The sequence below is a fragment of the Sardina pilchardus genome, chromosome 12 (genome assembly GCF_963854185.1).
Source record: "Sardina pilchardus chromosome 12, fSarPil1.1, whole genome shotgun sequence".
Lineage (NCBI taxonomy): Eukaryota > Metazoa > Chordata > Actinopteri > Clupeiformes > Clupeidae > Sardina > Sardina pilchardus.
The window spans coordinates 24,561,631-24,580,884 of record NC_085005.1 but is presented as its reverse complement, the minus strand read 5'-3'; the positions used below and the strand labels follow the sequence as shown (position 1 = coordinate 24,580,884).

At 42.8% G+C, this 19,254-nt stretch overlaps 2 protein-coding genes across 3 annotated transcripts; both read right to left on the bottom strand.

Annotated features, from left to right (window-relative positions):
- Positions 1 to 460: 460 nt before the first annotated feature.
- On the bottom strand, positions 461 to 12,237 carry znf395b (zinc finger protein 395b). Of its 2 annotated transcripts, XM_062550469.1 has the most exons (10): positions 12,053 to 12,220; positions 10,480 to 10,674; positions 9,566 to 9,678; positions 8,660 to 8,772; positions 6,433 to 6,638; positions 5,616 to 5,716; positions 4,650 to 4,887; positions 2,853 to 2,942; positions 2,122 to 2,240; positions 461 to 1,726 (listed from the first exon to the last, which is right to left on the bottom strand). In XM_062550469.1, exons 2-10 carry the CDS (start codon positions 10,558 to 10,560, stop codon positions 1,615 to 1,617), a joined length of 1,173 nt encoding a protein of 390 aa, XP_062406453.1. In that variant the 5' UTR covers positions 10,561 to 10,674; positions 12,053 to 12,220; the 3' UTR covers positions 461 to 1,614. The 2 variants fall into 2 exon arrangements, with proteins under 2 accessions (XP_062406453.1, XP_062406454.1); XM_062550470.1 differs by lacking the exon at positions 2,853 to 2,942 and having other exon boundaries at positions 12,053 to 12,237.
- Positions 12,238 to 13,187: 950 nt separating this feature from the next.
- LOC134097576 (uncharacterized) lies at positions 13,188 to 17,989 on the bottom strand. Its single transcript, XM_062550472.1, has 5 exons — positions 17,918 to 17,989; positions 15,639 to 15,690; positions 14,509 to 14,578; positions 14,222 to 14,332; positions 13,188 to 14,099 (listed from the first exon to the last, which is right to left on the bottom strand). The coding sequence occupies exons 4-5, from the start codon at positions 14,277 to 14,279 to the stop codon at positions 13,339 to 13,341; spliced, it is 819 nt and encodes a 272-aa protein (XP_062406456.1). The 5' UTR covers positions 14,280 to 14,332; positions 14,509 to 14,578; positions 15,639 to 15,690; positions 17,918 to 17,989; the 3' UTR covers positions 13,188 to 13,338.
- Between the last annotated feature and the right edge of the window lie 1,265 nt (positions 17,990 to 19,254).

Below are 19,254 nucleotides of genomic sequence, written 5' to 3'. Positions count from 1 at the left end.
GTGTGTATGTATATACATGCTTGTGTGTCTAAGCGTTTCTGTGAGTGTGTACGCGGTGTGAAAATAACGTTATCTGTGTTCGCCTGGGTTTACATGTCAGTGATGGTGTAAGCTGGTGAGCTCTCCTCCAATAATTCTTGGCTTCCTTGGGTAACACTGCCCTCTAGAGGTCATTTATCAAACGGCAACCTAGTTTCTGCAGTGGTATTGGAATGTCTGGACTGGCACACCAAACTGAATTACTGGATTTTGCATGCGAGCAGTTAATCTGAGTTATATGCACACTCACAACTGTTGTGCTTTGAACATCATACTTTCATAACTCATAGCAGACTGAACGATATTGTAAAAAAAACAACAACAACAAAAACCCCATTCTTTACACCACCCTGGGCAGTATTCTGCACTGAGAAGTTTTGTGAGATTGTATTTGTTTCGTGTTTTAGAACTGTGAATACAATTGTATTTCATACACATACCTTTTTATTTTGTTTCTAATGTAATATTTCTTTTTTGGTCATTTTGAAACTTGTACATAGCAAAAAAGACAAAAAAACAAAAAGAAGTGCACAAGAAATAACAATAAAATAGTTTACTATTTCTCCGGTGGATTGTCATGCACAGACGATCTGCATGTCATCTCCTTTCTTACTTGTTATTCACCTCTCTCTCTCACTCTCTCTCTCTCTCTCTCTCTCTCTCTCTCTCTCCGGCATGCTCAATAAATCGCCCTTCTTTTAAACACTGAAAAATGCTCGTTTACAACTTCAGATCCTTTCATCACCTCTGTTCCCAGGGAGTAATGGTCCAGTATACAAATAAGACTAACACTGCTGTGTGGAAGATTTAGGATGGGAAGAACTAAGCTGGCATAAAGCCATTATTAGCTAAACTTTGAACACAACCATCATAGAAACGTTTAAACAGAAGAAGAACAAAACAAAATGGTAGTCCAACAATGAAATCATACAATGACAATACACAAAATACACAGTTAAATGATAAAAAAAACATAAGAAAAGGGTTCAAATGAAAAGCACTGTACACAATATATATATAGATAGATATAATGTATAGCTACCGATACTAAAGTAACACCATAACTCTGAATAAGAATCTGAAGGGGCTCTGGTAAAACGACAAAACTTGCTTCTTCTTCTTCTTCTTCTTCTTCTTCTTTTTCGGTGAGGAGATTGACACTGAAATTCTTTGTGCAAAGGATCTACATGGCCCTCTGAGCGAGGGGTGAAGGAGGACGAGGAAGGTTTTCAGGAGAGCCCACCTCTCCATGTGTTGCCTACCACCGGCTCTCCAGCAAAGGGCATGTACAAAAGACCCAGAAAGGTGGGGATCAAGAACAACAAAAACAAAAAAAAAACATTGTATAGCTCTTGTAGGAAAAAAGAACACCACCACAAAAAAATAAAGAATTACAAGTACAAAAGTGGAAGGAGGCTGATCCTGTGTCCTCTATAGTGCTATAATGCATCGTGAGTCTCTCGTTCTGCCACTCTTTCACTCTCTCTCTCTCTCTTCCTTTCTTTCTCTCTCATTCTCTTTCGTTTCCTCTATCGTCCTCTCTCCGAGAGTCTCTCTTTAGTCCGTGAAAGTGCTTTAGTCGGGGAAGCGCTGGCAGGCTTTCTTCCAGCGGCAGGCCGTGCACCACTGGTCTCGTCTCTCCACCCCGTACACCTTGCGGCACTTCTTGGCCTCGCCCCGCCCCTTCCTGTCAAAAGGTCATGTGACACAGAACACAAAACTCAGTGGGCAGTGGTGGAACGTCATCATCATCATTATTATTATCATCATCATCTGCTGTAGCACACTAGGCCTACTGCCTCCCACTATGCACACCAAGAGAAAGGTGCAGATATGAGTGTGTGTCTGTCTAGCACTGAAGAAGAAGAAGAAGAAGAAGAAGAAGAAGAAGGAGGAGGAGGAGGAGGAGGAGGAGGAGGAGGAGGAGGAGGAGGAGGAGAATACAGAGGTTGAAAAAAAGAGAAAGGGTAGGCAGAGGAAAAGAGAGGTAGAAAGGTAGAAGGAAGAAAAGGTACTGATAGCAAAGAAGATAAAGACAAGGAGAAGAAATGATGACGATGAAGATGAGGAGGCCCAGCTCACCTGAAAGTGCAATGGTTGCGTGAGGGTGATGCGCTGATGGCGTGTGACCTGGTGGGGGCGCTGTTTCTCTGCAGCCACTGCTCTCCAACGCTGACCGACCGACTGCGAGACGCCAGCACCTAAGAAACAGAGACATAGAGAGTTCAAATCCTCCTTCCAATTGAATTGTTTATTCCCTTCAGTTTCCTCACTTAATTCCCTCCCACACACACACACACAAGGACACAAACAACCTGAGTCGTAGCAATCTCACAGGCTAATTCCCTTTTTACTAATTTAAACTGGCATTAGCACATGAACATTTTGCTAAAATGCTTCAGCCTTAGAATGCCACCCATGCAATTGTAAGGAAACAGCAAAAAGCACATCGCTCTCTGAATGCCACTGGCATCACACATACACACACACACACACACACACACACACACACACCCTCTCACACCCTCAAATTTCTTGAAAACTTTAGTCATCAGTTTTTCAAGAACTTCAACTATCCAATTAGAAGACATGGAACCGGTATATGGTTGCCATGCAATATTGCTCAAAGAGTTGGCCCATATATCACACACGCACACGCACACGCACACGCACACGCACACGCACACGCACACGCACACGCACACGCACACGCACACTCCATCACACCAGGGAAGGCCACTTTCATCTTGCCACGCCGGGGCTTTCATGTAGCAGCAGCCCAAAGGCGGTGGTGGAGCAACTAAGAGGCCCACCTGGGGTCTGTGCTGGGCTTCACCCGGGGGGGTCCAACAGCACGGGGAGGGGGAGCCCGAGGACACCGTCACCTGGATGGGGGCGCAGGCCTGGAGGGGAGGGGCAAGGAGTCACGGTTACTAAGGTGAGGAGGAGTGAATTATTTTCCAAGTTCCTTATAGTTTCAGTGTTCTTCATTCAGTCTGTGGGCAAACTCTGTGAGGGTAATTGCTGCATCATTATGTGGAACTCTCATTTTGCCGAACATTCTAATCACATATTTGTGACCGTACCAAAGATCCTTCATTACTGACAAGATAGAGCAACATAATGCATCTCTATGGAAGCAAAATTCGAACATTTCCTGTCTGCTTAAAGAGGCGTGTCGCAAAGACGTCATAGTGGGATATCGATCTCTGTCAGATTGGCCAGCAGTTCAGTTCGAATGTAACGTTACTTTCTAGGTCTGCTTAAAGGGGGATTTCGCCCCCCTCCCCTTTGTGAACACAGAACGTGGAAATGGTCGAACGTTTGCGCCTGTCACTCCGCTTTAACCCTCTCTGACCGTACCCCTCAACAGGTTAAGGTGAGGAGGTCTGTGCGAGGGGCAGGAATGGATCTCAACTATGCATCTCAAATGCAAAAATAGCATTTTGTAATCTGTATTTTTAATGGGTTTAAGAAAATGGCTTTGTAAACAAAATGGCTTTTGTGTCAAATTAATTCATAGGTGTGTATTTTTGTAGATTAAAAATACTGCCAGGTATTTCTGGTAAAACCAATAGTTTTGACATAAAAAAAACAATGAATGCAGCCTCTGACTGACTGGTGCTGATTAGTCATTTGGCCACTTGTTATGATCAGAAGTTCAGAACATTGAGATACAGGAAGACGATCCAGTGCAAGATGACTAATGCAAAGGTTGCTCACACACACACACACACACACACACACACACACACACACACTCTCACACACCCTCTCACAACCTCAAATTTCTTGAAAACTTTAGTCATCAGTTTTGCAAGAACTTCAACTATCCAATTAGAAGACATGGAACCGGTTATATGGTTGCCATGCAATATTGCTCAAAACGTTGGCCCATAAATCACCAAAAGCAACATGATTCAAAATTCCTACGTATCCCTCTTGGCATCAATAACACCATTTACAGTAATTTCCTGTGTTTTAGCCGCATTGTGTTTAAACCGCAGGACCGTTGTTATGCAAGTTAAAAGAAACAAAATCATATTAATACCATATTAAGTGTCCCCGTATATTTACCTCACGGCTGAAGAAATTTAGCAAAATCAATGAATAAGCTGTGGCTAATAGTTGGGAAATTACGGTAGCGCTTACATGGTACCCAGTTAGTAAAAAAACAACTAACTTTGCTTATGGTCCTTCCTGATAAATAGCATCACACGTTGCAATATCAAGCAATTTGGGCATGCATTGACAATGACAGAGAGTGGTCTCCACTTTCTACCACTTGACAAGTTCAGTTGTAACTTTTGTGAGTGCATCTGTGATACAGTATTTAGTCTATGAGATGTAGGAGGCAGGTCAGCATGTCTCGTGGGCAGAGAAAATGTCTCCAAAAGAGATAAACTGTCTAACAATTTACTCAAAATCATAAATGTTGTTTTCATAAAGACTACTAAAGGAAAAAGGCCAGCAAAATAAGTAATGCATACTCAATGCGTAATGAGTCTGCCCAATTCAATTCAAAAGAGTTCAGTTTGGGTCTGAGCCATGGAGAAATGGAGGCACTCAGACCTCCAAAGTGTTTGGGCCGAGGCGAGATGACAGCCCACCTGGTAGAGATGTTCCGTGTGAATCTGCCACACACTACTCGGCGCCGACTGGCTGAGGGGGCTGGAGTAGGCCGAGGTTGAAGCCTGGGGCCCCGGTGTGCTGGCGCCCGACGAAGAGCCACAGGAGGCCCAGGGACTGCTGGACATGGTGGGGGCCGGCGATGGAGGGGTAGGCTCCTCTTCCGAGGAGACCTCTGTGTAGTAGAAGTCCTCCTCCTGCTGGGAGTGCTCTGAACCCCTGAGACAGGAGACAGGAGGCAGACAGGTGAGGACAAACAACCATGTGGGTTCCTTGTCATCAGTGCACATGTCAAGTCAAGTCAAGTCAAATGTTATTTCTATAACACGTTTACAGATGGCTGAGCTGCTTCACAGTGTACAGACAATGGCCGGGTTTCCCAAAATTGTTAAGAAGCTCTTAAGTGCTAAGAACTTCTTAAGAGCGTTGTAAGAATGTTCTAAGAATGCTCCTAAGAAGTTCTTAGGACTTAAGAGCTTCTTAACGATTTTGGGAAACCCGGCCAATGACTGTAGGAGTTAAGTTACGTTCATTTAGTTCATTTACCCATAACAAAAACAGCAGCATCAATCAACAACAGTAACAATATCACTATTACTACTACTACTACTACTACAACTACTACTACTACTACTAAAAAAACAGCAGCGACAATAACACCAAGAACAACAATAATAATATGACTACTTCTACTATTATTATTATTATTAATAATAATAATAATAATAATAATAATAATAATAACAACAACAATAACAATAACAATAACAATACATTTACCAATACCCAATATAGGTGCTGTATAATTGTTATACACCGTCTATATGCACATGCAATAATAATTAATCAGTAATAATAATAATAATAATAACAATAATGACAATATTGACTTGATTTCTTGTGTCATTGCTGATTACACTGTGAAATTACGCTGTCATGCCACTTACCCAAGATGGTGCAGCTGGACGTGTCTCTTCATGCCCACTCTGGAGTTGAGCATCTTGCCACAGCCCGGCCACAGACACCTGTACGCCCCCTTGCCAGAGCCCTGTGTGCCCACCCCGCCAGGAGAGAGGGTCAGTGGCTGGCATTTGGCTTGTGTGCCAACATCAGATCAGGCAGATGTGTGATCTGCTCTGTAAGGATCTGGTTCCAACGAGGAGTGAAGGAGGCCATTCACATCAGGGCACACACCCCCTCTCTGAACCGTGACCAAGGACGCCATTACCTCCCTAGGATCTACAACAGGCTTCTGTCACATGACCACCAAGGCCCTTCTGGGTCTAATAAATTAGAAACACCTGTGGTCATGTGACACTTTCTCTTTCAGTGAACAAGAGCTGCAGTGGCAGCACAAAAGCTTTGACTTGGCTTTTTAACTTTTGTAGTGAATACTGTTAATAAAACTTTTTATATTCTGTAAGGATCTGACTCTTAAATGTTAGATCAAGTGGTTCATAAAGATGACAGGGACTTGAATCCGATAACTCTCCAAGTCCAATTCTATCCCAGTATATGCATCCATTCAGGTCGATCAATTCTCGGTTGAATAATCACCATACTTTGCAACACCAAAACGGATAACTTTTTCATTGATTCAATTAGCAAATGCTTTTGTCCACACACGTTTTTCTTCCATTCAATTAGGATACAATTAGCATTATTAAGTCCCTTGGAGTGAAATCCATAACCATAACATTGTTAGCGCCCTTCTCGACTATTAGCTCAGCTATACCACATCACTGAACAGCACATGTTCCTTACCTTATACCGCCGGGCTTCACTCCCTCCAGAGTCCATCTCCATGTGAAGGCCTTCGTCGGGGGCCTGACCCAAGCTGCCATCCATCTCTGTGACGGACAGGGAGGGGGCGGGACTCACGCTGCCATGGTCCCAACTCCAGTAGCCACTGCTGCCGCTGTCCGAGAGCTCTCCTCCGCCACATTCCATGTCGCCTGACGACGAGGACGCTGCGAAAGGAGGATCAGTGGGTTAGATTAACAACAAGCTGGTAGAACAACACAGAAAAAGAAGAAGAAGAAGAAGAAGAAGAAGAAGAAGAAGGAGAAGAAGGAGAAGAAGAAGGAGAAGAAGAAGAAACTATCTGTACATTCATGACAGGAACTCCTCTCTGCTCTCTGGCTCTGTCATCACAAACACTCAAACACTCAAACTGACTGCTGTCATCCCCATCCTCAAAAAAACTGAACTTGATCCTGAGTTGCCACGAGTATGATGCCATTTTCTGCCCCATCTCCAACCCCCCCATTCTAACAAAGATGATGGTACGTTCCATTGCTCCCAACTTGAAGTTCCAATTACCCCGCGTACACACTGTCTCCGTCCGTCAACGGATCACGGAGGTTGGATCTGCCGTATGTGTATTTGCATACACGTGATCTGATTGGCTGACGGATCCGTCGCTGCCTGAAAAGTTGAACATTTCTCAACTTTCTTGACGGAGGCAACGGAGCTGAAGCGACGGACGGACCCACAATGCCTTTCGGACGGAGACAGTGTGAATGCGGGGTTACTTGTTCAAACCACTCCTATCTGGTTTCTGCCCTCAGCACAATTCTGAGCCAGTCACCAATGACCTTCCCCTCTCCTGGCCACCTCAGTATCCTCATCCTCCTTGACCCTCGACCCCATTGTCCACACCTGTTCCTAAGTGTGTAAGTTATCGTCATCTTACCAATGTGTTTGTTTGGTTCATGTCTATGTCTTGTCCTTTTTAACTTCTATGAATGTTCTTTAATGTTCTTTCTTTGAATACCTGCTGCATACCAAATTTCCTTTTTTAAAAAGAAGTAAACTTGCACTTGAACCATTCTTCTCTCTCTCTCCTAGAATCCTCCCTCGATATCACTGGAACTGCCTCTCTCCTGCATGGCTGAGGTCATCTCTCAAAAACAGACAACAGGTAGGACCCCTTCTTACCTCACTGACCTGCCCCACCATCACACTACCTCCCACAGCCTCTGGTCCTCTGATGGCAAACTCCATATCCATGTCCCTCAGGACCAAACACCAGGCTTGGGTTGACAGAGCTCTGTCAATTACTACCCCTTCCCTCTGGAACTCCCTCTCAAACTCTCTGCAAACCCACTCAAGACTGCATCAACCCCTCCGTACTCAAATCATGGCTAAAGGCCGGCGCCCACCGGACACGGCGTTCAGCGGTGTGGGCTTGACGCACAGGATTTTAGAACAGTTTTCTAACCCTTTACCGCTGCCGCACGGCAGACGTTTTTAGTGGGGTTTTGCTCCGTTAAGAAACAATGAAGTTAGAATTGCATACAATCTGTAGCACAATGTTGATCAATGTTGTGTTGGGAAATAAAGATCCTTTTATCATGTTAGGCCTTGTGGCCTTAAATAAGAACATGAGTGGATCTACTGTACTGTATGTCAACTTTTAAATTATCTTCCATCTTTAGCATGTGATGCCAAACATTTTAGTCTTTCGAGGCTCACTTGAGGCTATGTTTGCAAATCCAAATACGAGGAACACATAAATTATTTAAAATAACTTTGTTATTTCCTCTGCTCATGTGAATAAAAGTCTTTCAGTAGATGGAACAAACAATAAAGCCCCTAGAATGGGGTTGAGAGAACATGCAACCAAACAGAGAGATGCATCAAGCCGATACGACACAGTTATGAAACCTAATTCTGTTCAAATAGCTTTGTGGGAAAACAAGAGGGGAAACGCTAAAGGGAAGATATGCCATTTAACTATGGAATGTAAAACTGTTTACAGCCTCAAATGCTCCATATCATGATGGTGATGCTGATGCTGATGCTGATGATGGGTTTGATGTGAGACAGAATGGACATTTCCTTGAAACAAAAATATTGTTTTTTTTCTCAAGCAATGCATTAAATGGCATATAGGTTCACTTGTGCGCTTTGGGACAAAGAACACTGCTATATGACGATGAAAATTGCCATAGAGCAGAAGTGGTTGTTAGGAGCCAGATGAGCTCACCTGGAAGTAAGTCCTTCTGGGGGGGACTGTGCACCATAGGACTGCAGGACAGAGTTGTTAGCACCATAGCAGCCATGATCTCATCCATCTCCACCGATTCTGGACTTCGGAAACTGAGAGAGAAAAAGGCAGAAGAGAGAGAGAGAGAGAAAGAAAGAATGGCAGAAATGAAGGAAGAAAGAAAGAAAGGAAGAAAGGCAGAAAGAAAGAAAAGAAAGAAAGAAAGAAAGAAAGAATCAACATAGAGAGAAAGGGAAAAGGTGAGACCCATACAGTGAAACCGCTAAGCTGCTGCCTGTCTCTGTCTGAACCATCTAGCTCACTATTTGTTTCAGACATGAATTTACAATCCCTTTTTATAAGTACATAGGCTACTTAAATCAACAACCAATAAAGCCAACACGCTGGCTAGGGATGTCCAGCCCGTGAAAAAAAAACACAGTGTGAAGAAAAATCAGTTGAAAGTGCATCTGCATGTATCTGTATGTCATCTCTTTGGATAAGTGTCAGCAATATATGACTAAATATAAATGTAAACGTAACAGCTTTTTCTGACAAGGAATCCGTTAAATATTTCGATCTATTGTGTCATATTTCTGGTTCAAAACAGTAGAACAACACGGGTAACGGAAATAAAACAGCAACAACTAATGCGTCCGACAAAAGTTCTGCTCAAAATGTCGTCGCGTCACATCAAAAGGAATGTAACTGCTTTTTGTTGCCATTGAACGGTGCAAGTTGTAGTGTGTAGTGTGTAGTGTAGTGTAGTGTGTAGTGTGTAGTGTGTAGTGTGTAGTGTGTAGTGTGTAGTGTAAAGTGTAGTGTGTAGTGTGTAGTGTAGTGTGTAGTGTGTAGTGTGTAGTGTGTAGTGTAGTGTGTAGTGTGTAGTGTGTCACTTTCCCATACCTGTTGGAAGAGCCTGCGCAGGAGAGAGGTGTGGCTGCAGGCAGGTGAGCAGACGCTTGGCTTTGGCCTTCTCGCACCTCCACGTCCTCCTGGCCACAGCACTGCATGTAAATCTGCCCCACCGCACGCCAAACGAGCAGAGAAGGATGTTAGAAATGGAACAAATGATGAGAGAAAGAGTGAGAGAAAGAGAGACAGAAAGAGAGAGCTGTTCATTTCTGCATCGTTTGTAAGACTACAGAAATATATTAACTGTGTAAATGTGTATTGTGACTGTAGAGTTTGACTGTTTTTTTTCTTCTTCTTTGTCTGTGTTGACCATATATCCTAACGGGACAGACTGCTGGCCAAACAGGGATTAAGTCTGATAGTATTGGGGTCCTCTATTAAGAATGTATTTAGTCTGGAGCCAGACATAATCATGATCTAGGTGATTATCTACATAATCATTATCTGGCATATCACCGCATAAACCAAAAACATATTTAGACACTGAAAACACTCATACCAAAGCACAGTCAGATAGTAATCCACCAGCCATTTGTCTTCACTGAATTAACTGAAATAAATTCAAAGTAACTCACCAGTGGAGAAAAATCATGTCTAAACTGTTCAACCATTTCCGACAATAAATATGCTAATTTCGAGAAGGCCTTGTAATATTTTCAAATTATTTATTAGTCATTAAATAATGTTTACAATTTTACTTTATCGATTGAAAAACCCATTCAATATTGCACTGACTGGTCTGTCTAGAGCGTTGCCCCATATTCACTGGTCTGTCTGTCTGTATCACAACCTTCTCTCGGAGAAAGCGTTGGTACATCCGTGGACCATTTCTACCAATAGGGAGGGTGAGTAAACAACGAGACCCAAGCGGGTGGGTGGGTGGGGTGGGGTGGGCAGTCACTCACCAGCCCCTCCTCGTCCCCGGGCCCTCGGGCCGGCCGGGTGTCCGCCGGGCTTGGCCTGCCTCTGGGCTCCACAGCTGCCATGTTGGGCCTGTCAACTCTGGTCCCGGTCCGCTTGCGTGTTCACCGTGAGGCGTTGGGCTCACTCCTCTCCTCTCTTCTCTTCTCCTGTCCACTCCGCTCCGCTCCGCAGCAAAGCTGGGCCATGCAATAGAAGAGCACTCGAGGTAAGCAGCCTTTTTAATACGTGAAAACACTGTGTGTGTGTGTGTGTGTGTGTGTGTGTGTGTGTGTGTGTGTGTGTGTGTGTGTGTCCTCGTGTGTGATGTGATTTGTTAAGGAGAACGACAGGTGAAAAAGTATTTTACTTTGTCTCCAGATAAGAGATAATCATATCACCCCTAAGGTGTCAGAACAGTGCTGATTCGTTTGAATCTACATTTGCATAGTTTTGCTTCAAAGATAAAGAATGTGAACCAACAAAGTGGTTTTAATAATGATGTATTATTAGGCCTCAAATGATCTGAAAATCTGAAACACAATTTACAAATGTACGGCCTCTTAAAGACCAATTGTTTTAATTACAGTAAACATAACTACCCTTACGTCATGCCTTTGCCTCTTTCTTAAGCCAGTTTTTTTTTTAAGAGGGGATGGGGGTGGGATTAAGTGACACACCCCCTATGAGTAGGTTACAGCAACCGCTCAAATGAATAGAACATTTGGAGAAAAAATAGAAAAACATAAGAACTTGTTTTCGTTGTACAAAATGTAACAATGTCGCCTTGTAAGGATCAATCAAACACTGGAGCAGTTGTGTGCTGTGCATGCTGTGTGATGGCAGTTAAAAAAATGAAGTCTGAAAGCCGCCATGCAGTGCTGAACGGTTTCATATTTCAAGCCCCTTCTGAGGGACTGATTTTTACCTGCAATCCCTAATAATATGGGTATCTCGATAGGCTTACAAAACGCGAGGTGAATATACAGTGTAAGAGCATTTGGGTATAGATAGCGCAATTGATCCAGCGACATCAGTAGCCAAAACATCTGAACTATTCCGCCGACACGATAAATCCTTCATTTCGCTGAGTCGATTTCAATGGGCGTTCACAGTAAGTAGTAAACAACCTACCCACCGTGGGCGGGTCAGAGCTCTGATTGGCTGAAATGGAGTGTCAAGCGAACACGCCTTTCTCAGGCAACGTGTTCGGACACGAGTTTCTGCTGAACCTATGTTGATGTACAATGTATACTATACAACCGATTGCATTTGCATTGACACCTCTAATGCCAGACTTAATTAAAATTCAACCCAAATTAAATATTTCCGTTCAAACCAACCATTGCACAAGAAAGTGGACGAATACAAATAATTTGCACAAAGATACTTTTCAAAGGAAACAACTGAAGCCGGCATCCCAACAGGATTAAGCTATTTTCTGCCTCCGCAAACGTCAGTCTGACATACAAAAACAAGATAATCGACTAAAGCACAATAGTCTACACGAATGTGCAATTATAACATTTAAACAATCAAGAGGAGAAGAGTATAATAATCGTTTTAATGTCAAAATACCTTTTGACGATTCCGCCGGAGGAGCAGGAGGAGAAGCCGCTGTCAGTGTCTCCAGCCGAGGTGCCGTGCCGCTAGTGAAAAGGGGGGTTGGTCTGTGCGTAAGCTACGTGCAGTCGTATGCACAGACTATGTCGAATGACAGCTGGGTTCTGTGATAGCCTACTCGCGATCACTCCGACTATGACTTAATGCGTAACCCACTCGCACAAAGGATGATTTCGCGTAAGAATTGCTACTGGTGTACACTTATTCTAGGAAAGACCCGAGAGTCTGTGGCCTACTGTGAGCCATTGCAGAATATTTGACAGTCGCCCTGACACTGTAAACAAGGTGGCAAACAAAACAAATGGCTTCTCTGGTATTTCTTGTGCTTCCGTTAACGTTGAATTGAATAATGCGCAAAATTGCGCATTGGATAGACGAAAGCGCCGATATTTGTGCATAGCACAAGATATCATGTGTATGCAAATATAAGTATATGATTTATTATTCTGCAGCGTGTATTTCATGGCACTTCACGAAGTCATCTTCCCAAGTCAGGAATTTCCTCAGCTGCTGCTACACTAGGCAGTCACCTTTCACCCAGATAGTGCCCACAGCTCCAAATATAGAGGGGCGGACTTAATTTCGCAGCGCCGTGTTTGTTTGCCAACAGATTTATAAAAAGAAATGTTAGTCATGTAATGTCAGGGGATTATAATTCCCCTCTGTCGGCTGGAGCCGCTCCGACACAAGCCAGCATTGAGGATTTTAATCACGGCGAGCGTCGCGGAAAGAAACGCGGATGCTGTTTGAACCTTTCCCTGTAACTTGAGTCACGTGACCTATTCTGTCTGGCAACAGCCTAGATTGTCCGGACAACAAAGGTGCCGATCTGAAGGACTTAATTTACGTGATGAGTGAAATGGTGTCGTCTTTTGTTATGACAGGACGGATATCACATGCACAGAGGATGAGGGATCAAATGTTCATATATCTGTTTCAGCTTATAATCTTTACTGTCAAAGCAGACACAAAGAGTCATCGAGATCGTTTATGCATGACAGACAGACGCAGTGAGATCTTTTTGCACTGCCAACAAAATCATGGACTAGGTTTTTGTCTGAAGTGAACCAGAATAAAAAATACCCATCAGAAATGTACAGATGCTTTGGTTTAATGAATAAGAATGTTAAAACTGCTCTTTGAGCAAACACCATTGACACGGTCCTAAACAAACCTTGTTTAGACAAGTGTCTCAGAAACTATACCTAACATGCTCAGTAGAAAAGTTCAGGGCAGGCAGTTTACGAAATAAAGTGTTTCTCAGGGATCGGAGGGGCAAGCTCTGAGCTCACGTCCTCCTCTCTCTCCTCCGAGATATCTGAGTCTGAGTTGTAAGGGAGAGTGATCTCCGTCCTGTATCGGCTCTTGTTTCTCCAGTTAATGGCTGCGTACACAGCAGTCGTGCCAGTCAAACCTGGTTCTCTGTTGTCAGACAGAGTGGGTGGGACCCGCAGCGACGGCCCTGATTGGGCGACGGCAGGCTCAGCTGGGCCGACAGCCTGCAACAGCTCGCGGGCTGTCTGGTATGGATGCTCCGCTGGCTTTGATTCCTCAGCCTGTGCGCGGGAGAGAGGAGGAGGCTGGGAATCAGTGACATTTGTTCCCCTGATACACTCATACGGATGCTCCATATCATCTTCCTTGTCCGTTTCAAAGGCCCTATCAGGAGTCCCCTGATGGGAATTTGGGAGTGAGGAATCCGAGGTATTTGGCTCCCTGATGCACGCATAAAGATGATCCTCATCATCCTCCTCCAGTCCCGGCTCTGAGTATATGTGGTCTGCAGAATGGGTGTGAATGGTATCGGTCTCATGTTCGGTGCTATTATAAACCATGTTACTGGTGCCCTCAAAACCATTCATGGAGTGTCCCGCTTGGTTAAGAAATGCAGGGTGCGAGACAGAGGCTATTCTGGCTTGGTCGCGCAGATGTTCCAAATTCTGGGCAAACCTGTCATATTCGGGGGTAGTCCATTCCCTGCTAAAGTAGCCATGAGATAGGCCTGAGGACATACAGAAGAAGTAAAAATGAGTCGATTATGGATTATGATTAGTGAAGGTGAATAATTATTGCGACACACAATATTGATTTAATATGATCAACTTTTCCAAATCCTGCCCCCACCTCGATTATGTGTGGAGGTCTTGGTCTGCTGATGATGAGCCATAGTGAGGCTTCTCATTGGAGGGCTGGGTCTTCTCTGCGCTTCCCAGCTGTGTTTCTCAACACTGACACCTTACAGAAAAGATAATAATGTATCATATAAGGCAACAACCAAACAAGTTTGTTCCAAATACCCTGTTTCAAAGGCAGACTGAAGCCTGAAATATGATTAAAAATAATAATAATAAACAAAAGTCCTGCAGTATTGCAAGCAAATGACAGCACCAACTGTCATGAGTTATACTCACAATGTTCATCTGAGATTGAGAGATTGGTTCCATTCAGCTCCAGCGGTCCACCCACCTGCTGTGTTGGGACCTGAAATACAACAGTTTGATTATATTTTACATTTAGTTTCAATATGTCCTCACTCAATACGTGTCATATCATATCTACCTGACACTCTAGTGTCCACCATGGAGATGAGCAGATTTTTAAAAGTGGTTTCTTTGGATTTTAATGTGTTTTTCCTAAAATCCTCTAAAGTATCCTCTGAATGCTGATGTCAGCACCATCCTGCCAATTGATGAGCAATCAATACCTCAGGTGGTCACATTTAGAATAGAATGAAACAACCTTAACATGACCTTAACGTGACCAGATGTCCGAGACCAAAATCGGGGACATAATCCCAAAAACGCGGGACATTTTCAGTTTGACAATCAATCTTAACTTAAAAAGATGGGGACATGAGTAGTTTTTCTGTATTTTTTCGGGGACAGGCATCCAAAAACGGGGAACTGTCCCTGAAACTGGCGGAGACAATCACCCTTAAAGCCTCCATGACCTTGTCAAACAAGTCATGAGTGATGTTTTTCCTTGGTCAGTTATCACCTCATAATAATGCATGTTACCATTGTGTAAAAAATATCTAATATATTATAATGATAACAAAAATATATCATATTGAAAGCTGCCAATGACCGATAATTATGTCATGACAATGTTATAAATAGACACTGACTGACATGATTGGATCTGTTATGACATATTTATATTGTGGCTATGGCAGTTTCATGATGGAGAGTTCAAAAGTTAACGTTTTAAACCATCATGCGAAGGTACAAATATAGATCTAGAGACTATCTATATTTTATGATCCAATGACACAGATTGTCATAGATTATTTTAGATTTTTCAAGTTCATCTAATTTAATTAATTTCATAATTAATGTAAATGAATGGAAGTGGAACTGCTTAATGAATAATACTAGGTTTGACTAGGCCTACATTTGATTTGGAGTATGCTGAGCCAGATGGTTATTCTGCTGACTGAGGAAGCTCAATGTACGACCCTGGAACTAGTGTAGTAATTGCGCCCCCTGGTGGCTATGCTAGCAACATTGCCTTAATATGTGAACGATGTTTGAACTTGCACCTTTTGATTGAAGGATGATGAACATGGTTGAACTCCTGCTGCCGTTGTGTGACTATAAAAGAAAGAAAGTAAGAAAGAGATATACAAATGTGTACATTGTCTTGACCAATTATTTGACATAAAAATGAAAAATATTTGACACTATATTATTATTATGTTTTTTTATGTGTGCTATTTGTTTATTTGTTTATTTCAGAGTAGCTTTGTTTTAGTCAGACACTGTATTGGTTGTCATGGCATACCTAAGATGACTTTGTACCTGCAGAACCCATCCCCATTCCACTGGAAGTCAAGCAACCAAACCAGTCTTACAGCCTTCTCATGACAATGGAAACAGCCTTGTGAACAATACATGCTTTTGGTGCTGCTCTCATGCAAAGCCAAACACATCCGAATCTCGCCTTGAGTTTCTCTTCAGTTTTTTTGGTGTGGCAATTCAGCAATGCTTTCATCAATTTAATCAATTTCACATCGGAGCCATCCTAACTTCAAGCCAAGGTCATGTTAGGTCACATTCCAGGGGAATCCAAATCAAAATGTATTAACTTGGCTCTTCTGAAAAAGGGAAATAACCATGGTGCAATGTACACCATCAGAGCTAATCCAGGGGGGGGGGGGGGGTTGAAAGTAAGTACGTGGTTTAGTGATACATCTGGTTAAATTAACACAGAATAAGTGGTAAACCTCATACTAAAAGAGCCCTTGTTTTGTTAGGAGAATGAAGTCATGAAGCTCTTCTATTAGGAGCTAACTTACCCGGGTTTGTCACTAAACCACATACTTGGAATACCCCCTTGGTGGAGGTAAGGATGACATTGACATCTGTACATGTTTGTGTCTGTTTGAAAATGAAATGTGAGAACCAGAATCTCTCTCCAAAATCCACCAAATTACTAACTTGATTATTATAGCCCACATGTTAGTCCTGATTGAGGTTTATATGGTGACGTATTCATACATTTTTTGTGGTATTTGCACACATCCACATATTCACTATGGTGACAACCTAATTATCTCCCATTCCGCTCCATCCCTTCAAAACTCATCATCACCACTCTAATGATCAAGGGTTTAATCAGCTTCATCTCTTGCACTTATTGAACTGATTCAATTCCTTATTCAGACCCTCCTGTTTTGCTATTTGTTGTGAAGTCTTGGTTTAATAGGAGGGCTCTGTGCATTAACGTTTTTTTCCTGAATTCTGACATTCTCAGTTTCACACTATTGCCTGGTTGATTCTCAGTGTTTTTGTTCTTGCCATCATACTAAGCTTTTATTTCTCGATCCAGTTTGTTTTCACCTTCACTTGTACAGTCCCCTGATTACTCTATGGTAGGCTAATCTTTTTCATTTATTTACAGAAAGCAGGGCAAGAATCACCAAGTCACGATTTTGGCCGTTAACGTTGGCCAGTGGTATGTCATTAGTGGTCATAATAATATAAAGCTTTATTGCAGACACAGGTCCATAGTACACATACATAATAAATAGTATAAAAGGGGATACAAAATGCATAAGAAATCACATATTATCCTCTAGGACATACAAACAATTGCACCAATGCCTTCTTAGCCTAGAAGTGAATCTATAGCAGCTTTTCAGAGGGTTGACTAAGGCTTCTATAATTTCCTCATGAAAGAAAGGCCGCTGGTGGACTTACCTATAGCACGAGGAACACAGAGAGAGTAAAACGATGCATAGGAGCAGAATCAGGCCAGACAAGCAGAGGACAGGGCCTGATGGAGAGGCTGCTGCCCATGCTGTGATATGGTCCTCCACAGCAGTCATATCTGAGGTGATATTACAGTCAGAATGATTACAGAAAGATAACCATCATCACAGGATAATGAAGTGATAATGTGGTGTCTCTTGGGGGGGGGGTTGGGGGGAATCTACTCATACACGGAGACAAACAGCAATGTGTTATGATATTGAACAACATGTCCTGTATTTCCTTGTGGGTGGTAAATACTGTGTTGTCAATAGAGTTCGTCATGTGCAGACGAAAGAATGACTCATGAATGATACAGACAAACAAATATTTCCACATGTTAAATCATAAAGACCAAGATTAGTACTGTAAGCATTGTATATTTAATGTTGTGTGTTCACGCCCAAAGTAGAGGCTCATGAATGTTCCTTGTTTAGGTTCCTGTTAGTCACTGCTGTTGCATAACACCATACCTGGGCAGCTCCCAGCACTGTAAATATACCACACTCTGTGTGAACACTAAACAATGAAAGGGATTGGTAATCAATATGATGTCAAGGTCTCTTACCTGATGTGGCATGCAGTTGTGATGCTGATTGCCTCGCACAGATCTGACGTGTGGTTACATCCTACACTCTGATTGTGAACTGAGACACCAAAGTGGGACCATCAGTACACACAATCAATCAATCACGTGTTCCTCAGGCGAGTGATTGCGGCTTCTGATCAAGATAGCAGAATGTTCCTCACATCAAGGTGCCATTGCCACGGACAAACACAGAGTTGAGATTTCAGGCATTCTTTGGTCCATGGTGCCTCACAAAGAATAGCATAAATCGTGGTGCTCCGTTCCGTCTGCTGTCTTCTATGCTACAGGTACTACAGGTGCTAAAAACAGCCTTGTTCTCTTCTGTCAGGGATGTTATCGTCTGTCTGGGGCTTTCGACGTTAAGCCCTCATTCCATTCCACTCTTTGTCATGTCAGAAATATGCACCTGCAGTGTGAAGTTCCTGTTACAAAACTCAGCGCCACATCTCCTCCTCACCACTCCCAATGGCTATTAGTGGTTTGTGGGTTTCAACGGTGTGCCATTTGAGAAAAGGGCCAGATCTCTTGTCCGCAGTCCACCTTTTTTTGTTTTCTAGATTATGCATTAAGTAGCCCTAGCCTATTCTCTTGTACTTGTGGAGACATCATGCCTATCTCATCCTAATTCCTGAGAAAATGAAATGATCATATTATTTTGTTAGTGACAACTCCTTGGTGTAGGATTTGGCAATGGAAAAAAGCTTAAATAGCCACAAAATCCAAAATGTTCTGCTTAACTGGACTGAACTTTTGATGACCACATCAAAAACTATTTTACACTAAACAGAGCCCCTTCTGCTAATCTAAAAGCCCTGAACAGTGGAAAAGAGAGCTCTAACTTGACAGAAGACCTACTTGACAACATTCTAAAAAAGGATTTTGAAAAGATAAAACAGGCACGTGTTCACGTTCCCATCTAGGATATTCATCACCCGACCAGGGCTCGGTAGAATTAATTTCACTCACTCACTTTAGGGCTGTGGAATCCACTGTGTGAGCAGTTGCTTCAAATCTGTGAACATATTTCTCTATGTGGGTTAAGGAGGGCTGAGTTTGTAAACTGCAAGTGGATAATCTGATTAGACTTACTTCCTAAAACTCATAAGATCGTTCCTTAACAAGAAAATTATTGTGCCTTTTCCAAAAGCTTTTTTTTTGCTGTTGGTGAGGGGATAATTGTTCAGGGAGGGGATGAAAGTTGTACAGAGCTAGTCACTGTAATGCTCTCATCTTAATCAGGAGATTTTACACAATGCTGTTGATATAAAAAACAAATATGAACGTGATGCCATGGACTTTGCCTATTTGGCTGCAGA

Excerpts from the sequence above, each read along its gene's own strand:
- LOC134097576 (XM_062550472.1), bottom strand. The coding sequence starts at position 14,279 with ATGAGAAGCCTCACTATGGCTCATCATCAGCAGACCAAGACCTCCACA. Across the intron at positions 14,100-14,221 it reads GACCTCCACACATAATCGAG|GCCTATCTCATGGCTACTTT; the intron begins GTGGGGGCAGGA and ends GTATGTCCTCAG.
- znf395b (XM_062550469.1), bottom strand. The coding sequence starts at position 10,560 with ATGGCAGCTGTGGAGCCCAGAGGCAGGCCAAGCCCGGCGGACACCCGG. Across the intron at positions 9,679-10,479 it reads CCGGGGACGAGGAGGGGCTG|ATTTACATGCAGTGCTGTGG; the intron begins GTGAGTGACTGC and ends GCGGTGGGGCAG. Across the intron at positions 5,717-6,432 it reads GTGAAGCCCGGCGGTATAAG|GGCTCTGGCAAGGGGGCGTA; the intron begins GTAAGGAACATG and ends GTGGGCACACAG.